The sequence below is a fragment of the Lycorma delicatula genome, chromosome 1 (assembly GCF_047948215.1).
Source record: "Lycorma delicatula isolate Av1 chromosome 1, ASM4794821v1, whole genome shotgun sequence".
NCBI lineage: Eukaryota > Metazoa > Arthropoda > Insecta > Hemiptera > Fulgoridae > Lycorma > Lycorma delicatula.
Window position 1 is genome coordinate 26,729,506 of NC_134455.1, and position 24,155 is coordinate 26,753,660.

The 24,155-nt window shown below is 29.0% G+C and overlaps 1 protein-coding gene across 3 annotated transcripts in view; it reads right to left on the minus strand.

Moving 5' to 3' along the window:
• LOC142333892 (macoilin) overlaps positions 1 to 24,155 on the minus strand; it is a 94,754-nt gene that overhangs the window by 54,069 nt on the left and 16,530 nt on the right. For all 3 annotated transcript variants that reach the window (XR_012758757.1, XM_075381634.1, XM_075381526.1), the window contains exons 3-10: positions 22,987 to 23,113; positions 18,738 to 18,867; positions 16,178 to 16,244; positions 13,009 to 13,126; positions 9,470 to 9,677; positions 6,029 to 6,232; positions 4,008 to 4,166; positions 567 to 752 (exon numbers count right to left, since the gene is read on the minus strand). Coding sequence is in view for 2 of the 3 variants with exons in the window: in XM_075381634.1 (XP_075237749.1) it covers positions 567 to 752; positions 4,008 to 4,166; positions 6,029 to 6,232; positions 9,470 to 9,677; positions 13,009 to 13,126; positions 16,178 to 16,244; positions 18,738 to 18,867; positions 22,987 to 23,113 (1,199 nt within the window). In the remaining variant the exon portion in view is untranslated. The remainder of the gene's footprint in view (positions 1 to 566; positions 753 to 4,007; positions 4,167 to 6,028; positions 6,233 to 9,469; positions 9,678 to 13,008; positions 13,127 to 16,177; positions 16,245 to 18,737; positions 18,868 to 22,986; positions 23,114 to 24,155) is intronic.

The following is a 24,155-nucleotide window of genomic DNA, read 5'->3' on the forward strand; positions in this document are numbered from 1 at the left end:
AACGTTATACTGAATATACATTAACTAAAAAGCTATTTTTTACATTAAGTTACAAAATTTTCAATTTAATTTTTATTATTTTTAATAATGTCACTTCCTTTTTACAGAAACCAATTTCTGTTTAAGGTAACTAAATGGATATCACAGTTACTAGAAAAAAAAAAAAAAAAAGGTGCAATCCACCTGAACAGATAGGTAGCGTTACAATAGTTGAACTGAACTGATTTTTTTTTTAAAATCCTTGTAAGATAGTTGTATGTTAATAGTATTAAGTAAATACTTTAAGTTTTATTAAGAAATAGTTACATAATATAAATTTAGCGAGTGGCGTTTTAATAAGGATTTAACAATTCTGTTTACTATTTACACACCACAGGGAGCCACATTTACTCTGTGAATAAAATACTTCTCTTTACATATTAAGCTGTCTATTATCAAGCTGTCATTACTGGAAGAGATGACTTTCATTCTCTATGTTACTTATCAATCATTACTATTACTTTCTGTAATCATTACTGAAAATAAGGATTATTAATATTAACTAATTTCACGACTTGATTACTTACTTCGCGGCAGCAGTTGCCATAGCAGCTGCACGGGCAGCAGCTGCTTCTTCTGCTTTCTTTGCTTTACGCTCAGCAGCCAGCTGTGCTTCACAGACTGTGCGGAGACGGCGTTCATCTGCTACTCGCCTCTCCAATTGTGACAATGCCTGCTTGTCCATCTGCCGTGCAGACACCAGCCCATGCAGTCTGAATTAAAACAAATATTTAATGGTGACAATATTGCTTACTAGTCATAATGGAGAAAAAATAATATAATGTAATTTTAAGTTTTAAACATTGTTAGTTTAAATTTTTTCAGTTTTTAATTAATTTAGTTACAAAATCACCTTTATTTTACACATTTAATAAATTTTTAAGATATCTAAGTGCATAAATGAGTCAAAAACTATGAATATAAATAAGTATACTATTTTTATTATAATGCATTATTAATTTAAAAAGTAATTCTTATGACTTATCTTCCTGCATCAGGCATGTCCTTTCTCTTTAACACTATCTCTACACTCTTTACACAATTTCCTTAGATTGGAGCTTTTCATTGCCTACACGGAGTTGACAAAGGTCTATCTTATTGTTTTATCATGGTTTAACAATGTACAGGGTTATCATAAAAGAATGGTGCGGTTTTGAACATGGTTTAAATTAAAACAGAATTACTTAGAGTTTATGTTTTTTATTTTTCAAATTTGTTGTCTCTAACATTTTTTTTACATAATTAATAAATTTCAATATGTGCGCCCTTAGTCGCTCAACAAATGTCCAAACGATATTCAACTTCTCTCCAAACATTAATTAACATTTCTTCGTTAATGGTTGTCATTGCTTCATTAATCCTGTTTTTTAAGTGGTTTAGGTCACAAATTTTTTGTGTATAAACTACGCTTTTGATGTACCCCCACAAGAAAAAAATCACAATGTGTCAGGTCTGGATGGGTCCTTGCCGGCCTATCCATCGATCTCCAAATTTTTTGTTCAAAGCGTCCGTGACCAATGCATTGAAATGGGGGGGAGCACCATCTAGTTGGAAATGAAGTTGATGAATGTTTTCGAGTTCATCCAGGTGAAGAAAGCAATAATTGGTTAACATGTCAAGATACACAACTCCATTAATTGTTTTTTCAGCAAAGAAGAAAGGCCCTATTACACGATTTTTCATCACACCACACCAAACATTAACTTTAGGCAAATCACGTTGTTTCTCAATAATTGCGAGTGGGTTTACAGAGCCCCATATTCGTGAATTGTATCTGTTAACACATCCATTCACATGGAATGTAGCTTCGTCTGTAAAAATTATATCATCTAAAAATGATTCGTTTTCACTTATTCTGTCCAACATTTCAACAGCGAAACTGTAACGTTTTACATCATCATCGGGTTTCAATTCCTGCAGTATCTGGATTTTATAAGTGTGTAATTTCAGTTTTTTATGTAAAAATTTGTGAACTGTTGATTTTGGAATACCTAATTCGACGGGGGATGGACTTCCCAGGACTTCTAATTGCCAATTGTCTAATTAGTTCAATCGTTTCGTCTGGTACACTTGGTCTGCCGGTTGATTTCTGTTTCTGATCCACTGAACAGATCCAGTTTCTTCAAACTGTTTGAACCAACGTGTTGTTATTTTTGTGCAGTGGATCTGTTCCGAATTCACATCGAAACTAAAATTACAGATTTTAATTCAGCCATCAAAAAAACACACTTTGCTTTGTCTTTATCCAAGAACATAGTAACTCACTAAACTCACCGCAACAACAATACAAGAACTGACGTTGTGGTTATAACTGCTGATAAACAAACTTTTGGGTTGGAGGCTTTCAGGGATACCAATATGACATCTAGAAATTTCCCTAAAATCTTCCTATGAATTGCTGAAACCGCACTGTTCTTTTATGATAACCCTGTTTTTATCCAACAACATAGATCTTGCTCAAACTGCTGACTTGCTGGCAAATCATCAATCTTTTGATATTTCTTCCAACCTGTACCACTAGCTTCCCATCTTGCTTCTTGGGTGTTCTATCATCTCCATCTAATTAAAATCCTCATATATATATTTTTAGTTGTGTATGGGTGTACTTACAAATTAGAAGGTCTATTTCCTTTACTCAACAAGCATCTCGGATATATCATGACAGGAACAGGAACACTTCTGTCCCAAAAGTTCTGGGACAGGTTCATAAGCAGTTTTTCTTATATACCTCATAAATTACACACATATGAGAACACAGTAACTCTAAAATATTTCCACTTCCTATCATGGATTGAGTCGATGTCCAGCTAAATTCCACATACCTTCTGGGAGGAAGGTGTAAAGGTGAAGAAGGGTGAAAAATGAGAATGGAGTAGCATACATGCAGAGGGCCATGAAATGATCCATACATTTCTAACCAAGGAGTGCTTCAATTACCATTCAAGCAGTGTGTTTACCCTACCCATATAAGAAGAGAACATTACTGACCAATCTTGTGTCAATCGGTTTAATTATATACTGCAAAAAATTACTTATCTGCCAGATACTAAACACCTATCAGAAAACAGGCTCAGGTTTCCTTTAAAGAAAACCATTACTCTTCACTACATCCAATTCAAAAAAACTGGAGCATACCACTTCTTTCTATATCACCTTTTCCTTTTAATCTTTAAACATATCCATACATATTCTTTTGGATTTTCTCCCTCACATTCTCTAGCGTTAAATCCTCTTTTATGTGCATGATTTTTACCCAATTTTTCTTGCTTTTCCTATAATATTTTTAAGGAACTTCATTTTTTCTTGTAATCTGCTTCAGTTAATTTATCATGTTATTGTTGTACATGATAACACAAAACAATAAGACTAACAGATCTAAGAATTAAATAAATTTTTCCAGGTCAATCAATTCTAATGGTTATCGTTATGACTAAAGTGCCTAGTGTCAACAATTTATAATTATTCAAAAACAGTTATAAATAATTACAAAGAATACATATTAAACAACTGACAACATACAACATAATACTTTTTTTTTCTAATGTAGCATTTTTAGAAATGGACTAGTTTTGTATAAAAATATTTAATTTGAAGTCGGTAGATATATAAGTTAACAATGACTTGGAGATTTGCTGATTTTAGATGGTAGATTTACTTCTAGTAAGTAAGAAATGGATTCACCAAATTGTATAAAAAAAAAGATAATATGATTAATACCAATGACATGCTTCCTGTTAATCATGCCACTTGAAACAATGTTTAAACACAGGAAAACCACTAACATTCATCAATCTTTTTATAGACTATGTCATCACATGATTATTTCATACAATTTTTCAGCTGCTAGTTAAATTATTCATTAAAGTGACATTAAAAGTGTGATAACATTAAACTGAGCTTGATGGTTTTATAAATAATTTAATTTGAAAAGAAATTTCTGTTCAATCTGAATGATGTGTAACACCTACTTAGACTGCAGCTCTTCATTGTCTATCTGGAGTTGACAAAGGTCACTCTTATTTGTTTTCTCACTGTTTAATAATGTATTTATCTGACTACGCAGGTCTTGCTCAACCTGCCGACTTGCTTGCAAATCTGATTTTAATCTTTTTATATCTGCTTCCAATCTGTACAAATACAAAGATAAAATTATAAAACAAGATTAAAAACATTGATTTATTTTAGTTATTCATGTCGTATCTAAATACTGGTTTAAATAACAATTTAAATTTATGGTTAAAAAACTTAACGTTTAAAGTAGTATGTGAAACTTTATTTTACTATTAAATTAAGATGCAATAACTAGCAACTTAATGTTGCAAAAAATTAAAAATTTAAAGAGTTTTTTCCATTTTGAATGAAGTAATTTCATATATTAATATTTTGCTAATTTACAATTCTTAAGATTAGATTGTTTTTTCCAAATATTTATGCTAAAATAGTTAGAAATATTAGGTTAACAAATCAATAATTTGCAGATTAGTTAAAATTAAATTATTAAAATCAAATTTACTTGTAGTAATTAACCAAGTTCCTTAATTCATTTCACACATTATGTCAACAAAAATTGTTATTAATAACATTTATGATACTGTCAACAATGATTAACTAAAAATGATTATGTTAACAAACTAGTTGACTTCAATGACATAAGTGTGCCAACTTCTACAGCCAAAATAACTGAACACTTATTATTTTCAAGATGGTCCTTGAACAATGTAAAGAAAAAGTAGAATATTAAAAATTATCAGCAGAAGATGAGATCTGTGGAAACTTGATAAACTTAATAGAGTTCTAAACTAGCTCATATCATTTCAATTAGTGGGCAGTTCCCAGACTCAACAATGCCTTTTTTCATCTAGATTAAATGACAAAAATTTTAATATTATGCATGGTAAACATTTAAGAAAAATCATTAGCAGTAACATGCTTGAATTACCAGAACAAATTTATAAAAAAAAATTATTTAAATTTATTATGTTACTGAATTTACTGCCTACAGGCAAAGTAAATTTATTCTTTATCCTTGATTACATATAACATTATTATCAAATTACTGTAAGAAAAGCAAAGTAGTTGTGTGTTTAACAGCTGGCATTACAAAGTTGGATACATAGAAATCAGTAGGTAATTTTATATAGGAAAATATTAATTATTATCAAATAAAATTACAAAATATGTTTAATTTAGCTTAACCAAATAATTGTGCACTGAACTAAATAATTTTAAAATTTTCAGAATGATGGATTTTCTATAACGTAAAGAACATTTTTGTTTGGTCAATCTATTCCATTATTCCTTGTATAATTACCCTAAAGAATTAAGAGCATTTAATGACCTTAATAAATAGTATTCACAAATTTATACCTAAATTATAATGTATTTAAGCTAATATGCACATTTAAAATCAATATCATCAATAGTTTTTTTTTATTAATTTATAAAAATTACATAAAAATGAGAAACAGTCTGGTTTAAATTTATTTGTTTATATTTAATCCACTAATTATACAGAAACAATGAATATAATCAACCAAGTATTACTAATCTACAAATTAGCATTTTACTATACTGCATGCTGGATCAGAAATGACTTATGTGATAAATGCTGTTTTGAGTGGTAATAAATTAAACAGAATGAAAATGTGTAAATGTACATGCTTGTACACATAAGAGTACTGTTTTTTGGTAAATAATTTATTGGGTCTTTTAAAAATAAAATAGAAAAAACCAGCATTACATATATTTTTCTGTGCACTTAGCAAGATAAATATTTGTTGAAGTTGTATCTAAAAAAAAACTAAAAATAAATTTTGACCTCATTTAGAGTACGCCAAATGAAATTCTTACAAAAATTAATCTAATAAAATAAAATAAAAATTATTGAGGCTAGAGTGCAAGCCAACATTGTAGAACATGCTGGAAGGCTGCACTAACAGTTCATTCAAAATTAGCTTGCTCATCATGAGTTAATAATTAACATATATACCTAAGACAATATTCATCTTTATGGCTATTTGTATTCTCTGTATTGTTTTGTTCCCTATTAGCTTTGTTTTTTCGTTCACGTTGGAAATTAACTGCATTTTCACGTGATTGATTATTCGTCCATTTTGTATTGCTTTTTACTTGATTACATCCTTTTACAGTTTTATCTTTTTCAATTTCATTCTCATCAAAATCATTTACAGACCTGAAATAAAAATAAATAAATAAACAATAAATGTAATATAAACAAATAAAAACAGAACCTACAGCAATGCTAAGTGAAATATATTTGATAAAAAAAGTGCATCTGTTAGTTATTATACTTAAATTGGAATGAAAGAAAATATTCTAGAAGAAAATATATATACATACAGATACAGATTAATCCTATATGAAATATCATACATAACTAACTGAATACAAAAGAAGAATTTTCAATGCTAAACTGAGAGGAATTAAACCACACCACCAACCACAAGAGTGAAGTACAAAGTAGATTTCGTTTTTTTCTTTTTAAATACAAATATTTAACTGGCAATGAATTTTCAGTTCTGGAAAAATTTTAAGTTCCTAATCTGTTTAACTATAACTATAAAATGAATCAATATTATCTAAAATGAAACAAAGTGTACAATAACAAAAAATACTTAAAACAATCATCTAATTTTTTTTCTGTCAGTTATTTACAAGGATGATGCTAATGAAACAGGTTGTGTCACTCTAACCTAAAATGATATTACAAATTTAAATATTCACTACAAAAAATAAAAAATTAACAAACAAAACACTACATAACTAACTTACTAAATTCACTACTAAATATAAATTTATTTGTCACTGGCCAATAATATTATTTGTTTTTAAATTGACTTAATTAAAGTCTCAGCAATACAAGAAACTGATAAATTTAAATTTTTACGTTTTAAGCAAAACTTAAGTTTAAGATTTGTCAATGATTTATGGAAAACTTGTTGAGTGTGGTCTTTTTAATTGGTATATGGTTATTTAACAAATTTTTCAGAATATCATAAATAAGTAAATCGAATGAATCAAACTTATTATAAATAGTTCAATTCACAAACTATTATTATATCAGCTCATACAATACACTAAACAGATATAATGTTTTATCAATGAGCTGTCAAGCAAGGAAACGATGAACATTTATTATATAAGGTAAGCTTTAAAATTTATTTTTCTATATAACTTAGATAAAAAATATTAATATAAATCCTTTAAATTTGACATTAATTATTTTCTTTTATAGATTTAAATAAATATCACCTGTCATTTAATTTGCAAACATCTCTCAATCGCTTATACAGTTGCTCATTTTTACTTCCTTGTATGAAGTAAAGGAAGTTTTGTTATCGCGAAAAATTTTTGTTTTCAGATTTCACATCCCTGAATACATATTGACTAGTTTCAGCATGACATCTGTATGTACATCAGTATCTCACATAACTCAAAAACCATTAGCCGTAGTATGTTCAAATTTTGAATTTATGACTTGTAACATCTAGTTATGCACCTCCCCTTTTGATTGCAATCGATTGGACCAAGTGTCCAAAAAAAGGCCAAAATCAAAAAAAAAGGTGAATTTTGGACTTTTTCTTAACTGCAGTAATAAGCCCTTACTGAGTTTTTCAACAATATTTCATAAGTGGTACTTATTTTCACTGGTTCCAAATAAAATAAAATTTGAATTAATGAAATAATTGGATCTTACATTGGTTCGAATAAAACTTCAACTCCTTTTTCTTTTTTAACTTTTTTTTTTTTAATTTAAATACATTGATTTATTAATAACTATTACCTCTGATAGTAAAAAAAAAATTACAATAAATACTAATTCAATAACAATAAAAAAAATATCAGAAGTTAATCAAATAAAATTTTATGTACCTTTAAAAATATATATATGTAATTAATAAGTATACAAGGAAGTCATGTGGTGTCCACATCAGATTTTTGATTTTTTTTTTTTAATATTTGTAAACTGTTTCCAGAAATATATAATAGGTGTGTACGTATGTGCACATGTTATGAACCTGAAGATGGTTAGATTCTTATTATACTTAATTCTATGCAGCTTAGGGTAAAGTTGATGATTCAGGTCAAAGTTACAGCTTACATAACAGATTGCTTTGTTCCTGTGATAGTAGTCATTACCTGATGCTGTAATTAAATAGCTCTAGCCACGCTCTCATAAACAAGATAAAAGATAAAAATGCAATCTGAAAAAATGAGATCTAGACAAATGCAAATTAAAAACCTACTACTTGTATCTGCAATAGATTGAAGATGTTGACTGTATATGATTAACTTATATACATAATTACTCTTTTATGATTAGTAAGATAATTTAACAAAAACTTTAAAAATAGAAAAATCCTTTATCAGTCACTATTAAAACAGCTACTTACTATACTATTTGTCCCTATTAAACAAAAAAAAAATAAACATATTTTTTTATATTTTATGTATATATATATATAAAACGCTTTATAATACAAAGTTATTCATAAGATGATTTTTCAATAGTTGTACTTAGAAAAAATTCTAAACTGTATTATTAAAAAAAAACTTCTGATAGGAACTGCATGCACATAGTTACAATAACTTTCTGCTAGACAATTTGCTTAACAAAAATGGTACAAAGTCAATGCAAGAAAGCATTCTGTAATACAATATGCAAAAATTATGCCATTATAACAGCACAGTGATGGTTTGGAGCAATTTCCAAAAGGATCAACCTATGTAAAAGTATCATGAAATATTATGTATGAAAGCAGTCAATGTACTATTTCAGCTGGAACATTTATGGTGAGTGATTATGTATGGAATTAGAAAATCCTATTATTTATGAACCCTCTCAAAAAAAGTTTACTTCTCAAGAATCCTTTTAACACAAATTTCAAAATTACAGTTTAGTAAATTTCTCAGATTAAAGATTAATCCCTACTTCAACTGATAAATCCTCAGTGCTGATAATATGAAAATGAGGCTTCATTTTTGCACTAAAATGTCAGAGAAATTTGAGGTTAATGTTTTTTTTTCAGAATTACTCATCTTTAGCAATGAAGGAACATTTCATGTTTGTAGAACTGTGAATTATCATAATGAGTGTATATGGGAGACTAAAACCTCCTTTCTGGTTCCTCAACTACATATTCATTACATTTGTATATCAACCTACTAAAAAATTTATATCACCTAAATATCTGCAACATCTGCAAAGACGGACATTAAACATCTAAGAGAAATAGAAAAAACCTTGAGAGCTTTCATTATTTTAATACAATTTCAATTTTTTTGAAATTCGTTAATTAGTAATTATTAAAAATATTCACAGACTTATAAAAAGCCTAGTACACAAAAATAACTTATACTACTAAAAGGTAATATTACAACTTTCACAACAAAATTATTGATAACTTACCCAATTCTCTCTATAAATTCCATTTCTGTGTGGATGGAACCATTTGTATGTGAATATAGTTTGGAAGATTTTATGTCTGGATCAGGAGCTATTTTATCTCTTTCTCCTTTATCTAAAGACTTTCTATGAATATTTTTAGTGGACTGAGTCTGTGTTGACGTACTGTGTGCAACACCATTTGAAACCCCATCTCCCATTGGACTATTTCCTTTAAAAAATCAAACTAAAATTTAGAATCTCAGGTTAACAAAATATGTAAAACTTATATATTAATGTTCAATTATATAAAAAAAATAAAAATTACAACAAAAGTAACAATAGTAAATAATGTATATTTTAATATAAGATCATTAAGTACAGATTAAACAACAGTATGGCCATTTCAGTTCATACAATTCTGCAGAATTTTATAAATGATTTTCCATATACAAAAATACACAGTACTTCTAATCTTAAAAATCATAATCACAGTAAAATATATGATTACCTCTTATATAAAAGAGAATGTCCTGACTGATTCACTGTCTCATAATCAACATACAACCAAAACTATTATAGGTAGAGACTTGAAATTTTCAGGGTACCTTCATATCTTTAAGTAGACGTGCACTAAGAAAGGATTTTGCGAAATTTTGATTTTAAAGGGTTCAAATCGATAAAAAACTAAATTTCAGGTTAATCTGTTGGATGTAAAAGCAACATATGCTATACTAAATACTTTAAGATTCCATTGCAATGTTTCCGATATGTGTGTCTGCTATAGACTAAAAAACTATTGGACCGATTTACACTCAAGGAAGAAGAGAGAAAGGGAAAAATCAGAAAAGGGAAATAGGGTAAAATCAAAAAAAGTGAAAGGGAAGAAAGAGAAAATGGGGAAAGTAAATAGAAAGGGAAAAGAGAAAAAAATAATAGAGAAATGAGGAAGGGGGAAAGGGAAATGGGGGAAGAGGAAGGGGATTAAATCAATTTAATTACAATAATATTAAATTAAATTTTAAATAAATAAATAATTAAATTAAAATGGAATTAAAAAATTAGAATATGTAAAGCAAATAATTGAAGATGTCAAGATGCAAAAAAATTGGTTGAAATTAAAAGGTAGATAAAGCATGGAAATGAAGTAATTCATTACATCTGTCAAATAAGTAATATTAATACATCGTGTGCGCACGCAGAGTGACAGAATGAGTGTGTGAGTGCTCCAGAAGAATGCTGTTAAATTTTACAGCTGTATTTTTCTGTTTAAAATTATGAAAAAAAGTTCACAATAAACATGTGTCTGGAAAAGGCTTTGTTTTTAAATTAGGAATAACAAAGAATTTTGCCATGATTTCTGCTTAGCAGCAAAATGAACCTACACCGAAATTCATCGAAAACCAACTGGAATCGTAAACCTGAGAAGAAGGGAGAAAGGGAAAAATTGAAAAAGGGAAGTAGGGAAAAATCAAAAAGGTAAAAGGGAAGAAGGGGAAAATGGAAAAAAGAAAAAAGGGAAAAATGGGGAAAAGGAAAAATTAAATGGAAAAGAGAAAAAAGAAAAGAGGAAGGGGGAAAGGTAAATGGGAAAGGGAAGTAAGAGAAAGAGAAACAGAAGACGGAAAGGGAAATGGGAGAAAACGGGAAGGGAGAGCAAAGCGAGCTATGACCCTCTGATTGTGATGGGAAGCGCAAGTAACCATAGAGCACAGGCGAAGCCGCGATGGGGATGATAGATGTGGGACTGTAATAAATTTTTTGTTTATCTCTATTGGACTTTTATATTGAACTATTTTAATTCATTCATAAAATGGATTGGCCTAACAAATATTGTTCAATTTTCTTATCTTCCTTTTTTTGTTTTCCTTTATTAAAGTTCTGGGCAAAAATTTGTTGTTTATTGTGTATTCCTTCAGTATTTTTCATAATAACTTTTATTTATGGCTTTATCAGGACTTAATGAAAATCTAAATATAATATTGTTGATTAAATATTTTTTATTCATAAAAAAATAAGTTTGCTATTACAAAAGCATTGCGAGTGAAGCTACCTCTATATTGTGGGCGAAGTTGCGACGGGGTATGCCAGTTATAGTGCATTATACTAACTGAATGTTTAAAACATTACTTTACTGGAAAACGAATATACATAAATGTGAGAAATTAAAAGACAGTGAAGGAACATGGTGAGGAATTAAAAGACAGCAACTCACAGTTGCAAAATTTTGTTATCTTTATAATAAAATTAAAATGTAAAGATAAAAAAGTAACAAAAGCAGACTGCCATGATGACAGTGTTTACTGCAAAAAAAATGTTGAATCTACATTATGAAATATAGATTTAAAGATTAGAAAAAAAATTGTAAAAATTATAAGCTTATTAACAATACACAAACAAATAGTAACATACAAGAACACAAAGATGGCTTTTGAGATGTGGTGGTACAGAAGAATGTTAAAAAGTTTTGATTAATGCAGACTGTAAAATGAAGAGGGTTTAGGAAGAATTGGAGAAAAGAATGTTTATAGTAGAATCTTGTAAAAATAAAAAAGAGGTTTGAAGATTTAATCTTCAAACTTGGTACTACAACTAAAAAAAGCTAAAATATAGAAGCCAAAAAATATACAGTTAAAAAATCATCAAAATATAATTAACAAGCTTCTTAAGAAAGACTCATTTCAAATACAATAAGGAAAAAAACTGTCAAAAAATAATAATCAGATTAAGTGCTGAATACTGCTTTTATTAAAAAAACATAAGTTACGTTTTTAAGTATTTAAAAAAATACGATTTCAATTAATGTGACTGATTAACAGAAATAACAAATTAATAAGAACCTAAAAACAAATGATGATGAAGGATTAGGATGAAATTTTTAAAAAATCTGTTTAGGTATTGATATAAAAAATATATATTCCTACTTTATTTAAATATTTATTACACACATTTAATATTTTTTTTGGGATATTCAATAAAATCATTGGATTCACTGAAACATGATTGTCAATAACTCTATAATAATGGCACTCATCATCTACTTTCTTACAAAGGGATAAGTATAAAAAGCAGAAGAAGTTTTCAATATTTAAAATAAAATACAACAATCAATGAAAAAATAAAATGTACCTTATGTTTTTCAGGTTTCTATATAATCACCAAAAGTATAACAATTTTTCCTAGCAGTAACAAGTTGATGTAATTTCATACAACATACAGGCACACACTATTGTGTTAAGAATGGTTTTACATGAAAGGATACCTGATGCATATTTTTTGAGTGTCTGATGAGGTGAGTCTCCTTATAATGATCAGCACAGACAATTACTTTTCTAAAATCATTAAATACCCACTCAAAACACTATAATTCATGATAATAGAGATCCACCAGTGACTCTTCAAATATGGGTAATTGATTCTCTCAGTTACTATCAGACATACAGAATCAGTTTCGACAAAAATAGTTATTTATAACATGAAAATTTTTACCTAAGGACAATACCATTCTGGCTTATATTCAGTATAATTCTCACAAAACATTTTCTTACACATCAGCATCTTACCTTTACTTTTTTCTGGGCTAACTGTATGACATATAGGTTGTTGCTGCTCTAATGGTAATGCTTGCTGTAACAGCTGCATATAAAATTCATTCTCTTTTGCTACATCTCTTTGTTTTCTCTGTCAAAATAAAACAAGAATAAATAAAACTCTTAACAAAAGTAAGAAATCAATATTATAAAAATCAGCATGGCAATTTTAACCTAGCATGAATATTTATTTTCATTAACATTTAAAGTATACAAAATGTGAGCTGCTGTTCTAATTCTACAAGGGTAAGTCAATTATTATCCACAATGTAGTTATACATTTTTACTGCAATACAAATAGGAAACTTATATGTACATCATTTTTCAACATAGTCCCCTTGCATTTCAACGAATTTGGTCCATCATTGCAAAAACTTCCTGATGCCCTCATAAAAGAAGGTTTTCAGTTGAGCTGTGAGCCAGGAATGCACCGCTTCTTTCATTGTTTCTTCCGAAGTAAATCGATGGCCCCTTAATGCCTCTTTGAGTGGACCAAACAAGTGGTAGTCAGAAGGAGCAAGATCAGGACTATACAGAGGATGAGCCAGTACTTCAAAGTTGAGTTTCTGGACCGTTTCAGCAGTGCGAGCAGCAGTATGTGGACGGGCATTGTCGTGGAACAACACAACACCCTTCAACAGCAGTTCTCAGCGTTTGCTTCGAATTGCAGGTTCAGCTTGGCAGTAAGCATCTCACTGTAACACAAACTGTTTACTGTCACGCCCCTTTCCTCATAATGTTCCAGTAGTGGGCCTTGTGAGTCCCAAAAAACCGTAAGCATCAGTTTTTCTGCAGATGATTGGGTCTTGAACTTTTTAATTTAGATGTTTCCATTCCATACTTTATCGTTTACTCTCTGGCTCATAATGATGGATCCATGTTTCGTCACCAGTGATGATTCGGTCTAAGATGTCCCGTTCGTTACCATAACGATCCAAATGTTTTTGGCAGATGTCCAAGCGCGTTTGTTTATGCAACTGTGTGAGTCGTTTTGAGACCCATTCTGCACAGACTTTATGAAACCTAAGTCTGTTGTGGATGATTTCGTAGGCAAAATCGTGACTAATTTGGAGATGATATGCCCCTTCATCAATATTTACTCGTCTGTCTAAGAAAACCATATCACGTGCACGCTCAATGTTTTTCTCATTTGTTGTGGTAAACGGTCGTCTAGCTCCTTCGTCATGCGTAACACTTGTGCGACCATTTTTGAATTTTTCAATCCATTCGTAGACACTCCATTGCGGCAACACACTGTTCCCTTACTGTACCGAAAGTCTTCAATGAATTTTGGCCCGTGATACACCTTCCAACCACAAAAAACGGATCACTTCACTCTTCCTTGGTGCAAACAGAAAGCAGAGTAGCCACGATTTAACGGCAGGGCAGCGATAATGGAACTAACCTAGCAGCCTCAAACCTGCACAGACATAACAATTAAACCACGCATGCATCATCTACGCAACACGACAGTACTACCAACATAAACAAAAATATAACTAAATTGCAGATAGTAGTAATTGACTTACCCTCGTATATATATATATATATATATATATATATATATATATATATATATATATATAGAATTAGAACAGTAGCTTACATTTTACATTAATAAAAAAATTCACTCTATTCAAAAATAACAGAGGTTTCAAATTATAAAAAAAATATTGAATACGATTTTTCTAGAGTAGAAAATGAGTGTGGAACTTAAATTTTAGAAATAGATGTGTTACCTTCACCACAAGGTATCTCAGAAACTATTCTTTATTTAGTGCAATCCCCTCAAGAAACAGTAACAACATTATCACAGACAAAGCAGCCATTCCCCATATAGCCCCATTAAAAAAGTTGCCCTGCCAGCCACGAATAGATGCAAGCATAGAACTACAGATGAAACAAGTTGCCCTGCCGGCCACGAAAAGTGCAAGCTTAGAACCACAGATGAAACAAGAGCAGCTTACAACTGACTTGATTCCCATGATACCTATTCAAAGAAGGGATAACTGATTTTCAATATTTAGTTAAGGATTATCAACCTGCAAGATGTAGAACATCTCTTGAAAGATTTAATGGTTGAGAAACCATTAAATTTAAGAACTACTCCTTAAATTATTAAATTTACCCAAGACCCAAATCCTAAATGATAACTGATATTTTTTATTGAAATAAAGAAAGCAACACAGTCCTCATTAAAATATCTTTAATAAGCACATTACTGAAATATGTATTCTCTTCCTAAAAAGAATAATTAATGATGATGTTATAATTGAGACACTAGAATATTTTAAAATCTACAGAAAAATTTAATAAACTATCTCAAAGTAATAGTAATGAAATAAATAATGAATATAAATACAAAATTATTGAAAACACTAGATAATTTGGCAATCTGAAAAAAATTAAGCATATATTAGCACAAATTAATTAAAAAACAATTACTCCAACATACTGAATAAATACTAATTTTCTATAAGAAACTAGATGATTTTATTAAAAAACAGCACTTAAGCAACATACTATCTTAGCCTTTTTTAATGAACAATTTGAATTCGCTTACAATTTACAGTTTCACATTATTTTTAGAACTATATTTAAATATTTTCTTGCATTATTTTTTCTCATAAAATCTCAGATGAATGAAAAAACAGATTGTTTTTATCTTTCCACCCATCTGTTAATTGCACATTATACAATAAATAAGTAATAACTGTCGATTATAGTGACAGTTTAAGACTTTTAAGATATTAATTTGATACTTGATATGTTTTTTTTGTTACACAAAAGCCTCACTCTTTTATACAATGGATTCAATTTTATTTATTTTCAGTTTAGGAAGTAAATACAAATGATTTTAGAATTTGTGCATGCAGAATTAGGAACGTATGAAAAAACACATGTTCTACCCTATAAAAACCCTTAAAAAATAAAAATAAACACTTTCAACTTTGTTTAATTTATACAATTAAAACTTACAAATGTTTAATTTTTCACAACCTCATGGGGCAGCAAAATCATTAATATTGATATAACTGACATCATATGCTTTAAATAATGCACACATAACTTATAAGATATGAAATTTAAAAACAAAAATAAAGCAAATTACTTGTGTTTTAACAATGCATTAATAAAATACCTGTCTCATTCGAAAACCAACATAGCTTTTGAAACCAAATCCTAAAGTGACCACTGGATACCCAATACTGAAAAAACCAAAAAAAAATGTTATTAAAAAATAAAGGCCATGAACTAAAATATAAGTGATCTAATAATCAAAAAATTCATCAATTTTGATCTAATCAGATTTTCTTGCTGCTTATAGAGATAGGTTTTGAAATTTGTTTAATTTGACCTAAAAATAGTATACTAACTTCGTTATATGAAACACATTTTGTGTCTCGGAAATTAAATTTCTAAGATTGGATGGTAAATCACTGTCCTGCATGCATTTACTTTAATACACTCTCTTCTCTTTTCTGAATCCCAATCAAATTTTATTATAGATTGTTTTAAATCTGTATCATATTTTTAATAGCAAAGGATATTAATGATTGATTTAGAACTGATCAAAACTAGTTTTAAATCACTAAAAATTTTCTTTTAAAGCAACTAAAGTCACTGTAATTTATAACTTATTATTTTATGTATTTAACAACACAATACATAGATTAAGCTATAAAACATAATATCATAAGGAACATTAATTTAAGAAGATATAGAAACTGAAAATTCCATTTGGTTATTAACAAACACCTTATTTTCTTTTATGATGTTTTTGGTTTGTTTTTTTTTTACAAGTGAAGTGTGTTTCAATATTTTAGTGGTAGAACATTCATGTTGTAGAAGATCTTCTACAACATGAATCAGGTGCCACAAATTCATTTTTCTACTATCAAACTACTAACTTCCAGATTTTATATAAGTATGATTGCTGTTCTTAAATATGGTTTTTGCATTTTTGGAATTTTTATCTAGTATTAGAGAACCTGGTAAAAATGTTGGTAAATCAACAAACTGACCTTCAACAAAACAAACCCTCTAGTGTTACCTACGATTTGTACAGAAATTAGTTAAGAATGACAGTTAAAATTACTCTCCAAACCAAGGGTCACGTATAAACATGCTTTAATATCAAATACCCAACTCATGAACAAAACAACCCTAAATACGTAACATTAAACTAAAATAAAATCTCTTTGTTACTTTATTATTAAAGAATTATTTCTAATTATTCCTAAGTAATATTTTTAAAGTCAAAAATTTTATTACAGAGGATTAATCTACGACTTATAAATGTAAATATGGAATGGAAGTTAACAATCTGACCATGATTTGACTTGGCACCTTCAAAGCTGAAATGCTGTTACTCATTCATGTATTTCAGTATCACCTGAGGATAATCAGATGTTTTTCAATGAAAATTTTCAAGAATAACAGAAACTTGAAACAATATAATATTAACATTGTTTTACCAAAAATATAGCTCCTCTTTTTTAAAATAAAGTAATTTATACTGTTAAATAAACAAAACAGCATATCTTAAACTTATATAAATTAATTATTAGTTGAAAGCATGACTATGTATAAAAATATAACAAACTTATTTTCAGTTTACATAACCTAAAAAAATGACACACTTGGATCAGAATTTGTTTTTGTATTGTGAAAAATTATTCTCTTAACAATAAGGCAAAATGGTTTTTTATCACTGAAAATATAGCAAATAATATTTCCTCAAACAAGGTACAAGATCAGTAGAGTGGCAGCTGACTATAACAATTTATACCAATATATTTATTCAAGATTTACTATTTTATAAATAGTATTGTTTATGTTTATCAATCTATTAGGTGATCAAGTCATTGTTTTTGGAGTTTATTTGTGTATTTCTAATCAACTAGAGTTTGTTAACAAGTGTCCTTGTACTAAATGATTAAAAAAAAAATAGTAAGCTAATTTTGTACAGAAAAAGTGCCTAATATTGCCATATTATCAGTATTTTAATAACAAAAAGAATCATATTTTATTTTAAAAACAAATTTATTATTATTACTATAAGTATAACAAAATTTCTTTATATTTTATCAATTATATTTAAACTGCTGTATTTTTTCCTTATTGCAAATAACATGAAATAAACTTTTAATATCACATCAACTAATTTATTACAGATCCAACTGTTGCAAGGTGTATAATATGTATGGTGCATGAGATATGTTGCTGAATAGGACTGGAAACTAATCACTAAAAGCCTTAAGCATTGTTTGATTTGTTGAAATTTTATAAAATTTTTGCAACAACTTAAAGTTCCAGATGTGATAACCACATTTTGTTCTTAAATTTTCAGGAGCTGTACTCGATCTCATAAGTTTATCAAAACAAATATATATTAAATAATAAACATCTACAGTAAATAATATTAATTTTTTCATAAATTAATTTTTTTTTTTTTTCATATGAATACTTTCGACAATAAAAAAATAAATAATTTTTATTATAGGAAAATCTCTTCTTTATGGCTAGAAAGCATCCTAATGATCTAATCCTGTGAAAAAGATCATAAAAATGTCCTAAATAGAACAAATTATATTTATTTTATAAAATATTAATTAAATATTTCTTCAGTTTGCAACATTAAATACCAAATACGATTTTGTAGATTGTAAATAATAAATATAACTTAAATATCAACTGACCAATGCGCTGCAAAGGGTCGACATAGATCCAAATGGAATGGAAGATGTCTAAGGTCCCTAAGACGTACTGCTGCCTCCATATATACAAAAAGGAGCCATAGTACTACTGTTGGTAAACAAATACCTTTTTCTGTCAACAGAAAATAAAAATAATCATAACATAATTGTTAATAATAATAACAATAATAAAAAATAAAACAAATTTAATAAATGATAATAAAACAAACTTAACTGAAACAACTTGTATAACTAACTACAAACAACTGTATTTAAAAAATAAAATATTTTATGAATTATAAGATCCAATGAAAAAATCCGATTAAAGGAGCATAAACAAAGGCTTGCTTTACTTAGTAGGCACCTCAGCTACTAAGTATGGCTTTTTGTACAATTCCCTGGATAGGAAATACAAGTCCTTGGACAGTTCCAGAGGCAAAGAAGATTACTACCTCACTACTCTAATAACTAGCAGTTGCCTTGCTGACTACAAACAGGAAACATGAAACCATAATTGTCCCTAAGGAAAAAAATAAAGGATAAGGTAATGGAAAAGAATGAGGGAAACAATCAACCCACAAGGGACTGCCTATGATCAAGTTAAATGTGTAAAAAATTACTATCACTTTCACAACAGACTTAATTTTTAGTTATTTTTTGTCACCACATAGCTCCATTTCTGTGTTTTTAAAAATATGGCATCATGACATCTATTATACTAATGAATTAGTCTGTTACCTGTATTTTTGAGAAATAAGAACAAAATTAAATACAATTTAATCCAGTAAACTTCTTCAATACTTAAGTTGGCTAAACACAACAGTTGATGGAGTTTGAACTTGCACCTGTACAATAACTGATTGCCTGCAGTTGTGAATATGCATCTGCAATTTCCTGCCCAGATCCAATTTAAACAAATGGCCATGTTTCAATAGCCTCAGGCTGAGAATACTAAATTTCTTTATACAGTGAAACCTCCACAAAACAAGACCCTCATAAAAACATTAATTCCTCAAAATTTTCCAGTGTCATGATTTATTTTAATAGAAATTAATCTCTTCAAGACAGAAAACTCATATAATACGGAAATGGAAAAAAACATACATTTTACTTTTAATTTCACTTGTTACATTTATATCATAAGACGGAAAGGAAATAAAACAGAATAACCTGAAATTAAAAAACACATTGTATATAAATCACAACTTGTAAAATAATAAATGCTGCAGATGACCAATAGTTGTTTAGCACAAAATACATCAGTCACATTTATTGCTCCAACTTCCATCTTATAAGCAGACTGTCATTAATAATTAATAAAGTACAGCAGCAGGCGAAACCTATGTAAACAATCCACGGGTTGCTTTTTGTCACAAGTTCTTTTTCAATCATTTCTTAGAATTTTTATATATATATATATATATCAATTCAGAATAATTTTATTCAGTGCTCTGAGCACCGTGATTAGAAGCAGTAACACAGAGTGGGTGAGAAGTCCCTTTACACTGCATTAAATCCAGCTTAATTGGGCTCTACTGCAACCAATTCTCACCACTGATGTCGCACACTACTGCTGGAAAAGGTGGTGGATGCAAGTGTATTCACTACTGAAAAGTGTTTGTTAGCGTGTGTATGGGCCAATACACACACTGGTAAAACATTGGAGAACATTATGATTGACTTCTTTGTGCGTTTTGGAAAATCATCACTGTCACAGCAAACATTATGGACAAGGGATTCTTCTCCCATGTTACAAAAGCCTTCTTCGGCTTTTTTGCGTGTTCTGATGGACCACGCAGTGGTGGGAGGCCAAACACAATCCAAGACATGTGCTGCTGTGGAAGCATTGATTCAACTATCAATGATGAAATCAACACCCTCACATTCTGCAAAGTCGGCATTCCAAGATCAACAATGCGAGACCATAAACGAAAGAACTTGAAAGTTAAATGTTTTCGTCCTGCCACAGTTAACAAGTTGAGTGACAATCACCTTGATCAACTTGGTTTATGCATGACAGTTATTGCTTGAACACTTTTCTGAGAGCAAATGATAAAAAGAACGTCATGTTCCCAGACGAGTGTGCGATTTATCAAAGCTCTCATAACAGAAATGTTTTTTCTGGGCGAAAGATAATCATAATTTTTTGAGGAAATCGAACACCATCCATCTCATATTATGATTTGGGCTGGGACGATAGTTGAACATCTCCTTGGTCATTATTTCTCAATGGCACAGGGTTAAACAAATCAATAAAGTTATCAGAGAATGACCACATGGTTGCTTCAAGAATTAATAGCAAAAGGGATCTCAGATATCATTATGTTTCAACAAAATGGTGCTCCAGTACAGTTTGCTTTGAATATCCGCACACACCTCAATAAAATTTTTCCAAATAACTGGATTGGACATGGGTCAAAAGAATTACCGGCTAAACAACTTTGGCCAGCAAGAAGCCCTGACCTCACCATACCTGGGTTTTGTGAAAGACGAGATCAAAAAACACAGATACATTAAAAACAAGCAGCTACAAGACTCTGTTCGGTCAGCATTTGAAATTAACTCTATATGCTGTTGCAGATGAACAACCACATATGGAGGTGCACACAGTTGTGCTTTGAACATGGTGGAACCCATACAGACATTTCAGTTCAATAGAATGCAAGCTGCACCTATCCTAATGATTTTGTAACTATTGAAAAGGGACTTCCTGCCCTACCTGTAAGTTTCATTTTCTCGTGAGCATTTATTGTTCTTCTAGTTTCACACAGTAAACAGTATAATATGTATTCTCTAAAAATAACTTATTTCAGTTTTATAATTATTAAAAAACTAGGAAATAATGTTGTCTGCATAGATAACATAAGTTTTTCAGAATATTCTGAAGAGAAATTTATTTTATATTCATATAATTCATTCCACAGGATATCACTATAAATCAGCTTGAATTTTAATGTTAACTGTGCAAGACTGAAATCTCTTCAAAACTGATTTCTTACTCAGTCCAATCAGATTCCATTTTGGGCAAGTTTTACAATATTGAATTTAAATACTGCATACTTTTGCAACTGATATTTAAGCAGAAACCTAAACTTGAAAAAAAATCATCAAAAATATAATAAATCATAAATATTTATTTCAAACCTCCCACACATTTCACTTGTTCTGGATACAGAGGCAAAATAATACATCTGAACACAAGGTCTACAATTATGTTTATAAAAAATACTAGATAGCAGCTGTCTATCCACTCATGCTGCTTACTGCTAATAAGAATATATTAGTTTCCTAAATTGGACAAAATGGAAGTTTGGCCGTTGATTTTCTGAGTGTGAGAAACATATATATATATTTATTTATTTATATACATATATAAACATTATCATAATGATGCAATAAAACTGTTTGACTCAGTAGCCAATATAATGCAAAAATGCAGTTTGCAGTAGATAAATAAAAAAAGTAAAGCACAAAACTAAGAATGATGCTGAAAATACATATTAGAAGAAATTTCAATGAGATTTATGAATCACATAGACTATAATACAAATTCAATTAGGAATTCAATTTTTCCTTCATTAACAATTTCATATAAAACCTTCAAAATTGTTTAACAATTTAAAAACAAATAAAATTCTTTAATTTTATTTATAGATTCTTGTTCAAATAAAATTGTATTTAAAATTCTTTTATTTTATCAAACTGATTATCCATGATAAAACAGATAACTACAAATGGTGATAACAATGGTAATTTTTTATTCTGACTTATTACATCTGTCTAATTAAAACTACACACAAGATGTAAGTAAACAAACTACATCTAATTACTGTTATATCATAATATATTAAATAAATAAAAAGGAATAGAAATAATGAATTTTCTGGGATGAAACATTTTCCTGAATGTCCTCAATAAATACATAATACATATAGCATAAATGGAAATTTACTTCCATCATTAAAACCAAAAATCACAACTTAGACTACCTCAATCAGGGAAAAAATCATGGATGAATATCATCCTGGGTAACACAATAGTTCACAATTGTGATTTTATCACCTATGTTTAAAACATAACTGCAAAGAAAAGTCAAAATAATCTTAGCTATTAATTATAACCAGTAATAATTAAAGCGGTATAAAAATAATACAGACAAAACAAACACGCAAGAGTAATCATATATTACCCACCAATGCAATCATGTATATTAGAAAACATAAATAAATACAAAATATTGATGAAACCATACCTGTGTGCCATACATACTGGACCCAAACATATGTACTAGCAGCAAAAAATAGCCACTGCACAGGAATAAAGAAAAAACAAATCATATCTGAAGTAAGAGCAATACAAACAAAGAAAACAGAAAACGCCTGAAACAAAAAAAAATTATACAAATAAAATTAAAATTAATCAATAGTTGTATTGAACATTAACACAACTGAACTTTACACAGATAAAGCAACACATATATTAACTGAATTTAATACTTCATTTAGTTAACAAATGCTATGAAACTGATGAATTTTTTTGTATTTTAGGGAAAAAGTAAAATGTTAAATATTTATGATTAACTTACAAGTTCTTAAAATGGAAATCATATATAAAATCTTAGTGCAAAAAGCTAAGATAAATAGATTTTAACCTTTATATCTCGGGAAGACCCTGAATCTCAATTACTTCAGAATGATTTACTACATACATACTGGTCTAATTTCTCTGTTTGAATACAGAGATAGAGTGGCACATCTGACTGTCAAACACTTTTTGTACTTCAACTTTTGTAAATATATTATTAGAAATAAGTAAGCATATTGTATATAAATTTCTACTCAAACATGATCATAAAAATTAACTTAAAACATGCCAAGAATCATAACAGAAATGTTATGATTCTTGGTTTATTATCATCCTAGAATGGCAGTTTTAAGGAAAGTGATTATTTAATGACTTCAGTTATATTTACAGAATTTAATCAAATACTAAACCGTAAAAAAGAAAAATAATTTATTAAACTTAATAAATACCATAAAATATTTAATAAAATAAAACAAACGTATTTGAGATTAATCTCTCAAATTAAATTGTTCTTAGAGAACAGCTTATTAGTATATTAGGTAAACTCATACACAGTAAGTATCGTTTATAGTGTGATATCGGATATAGTAAAAACAAACTTGTGTCTTGGTTGGTTTGGTATGCTGTTAATACATAAATACAGTATGTACATTGTTTATAATTATATCGGTTGTAGTGACATATCGGTTGGTTATTATGGACTATTCTTTCTACTGCAATGCAACATTTTATCGCTTATAATATCAGACGGAAGTGACCCCTCAGTAACATAGTACATCTACATTGTAGCTTCAAAAATATGTTGACGGTTAAAATTAGTCACTTTTCCTTTTTACC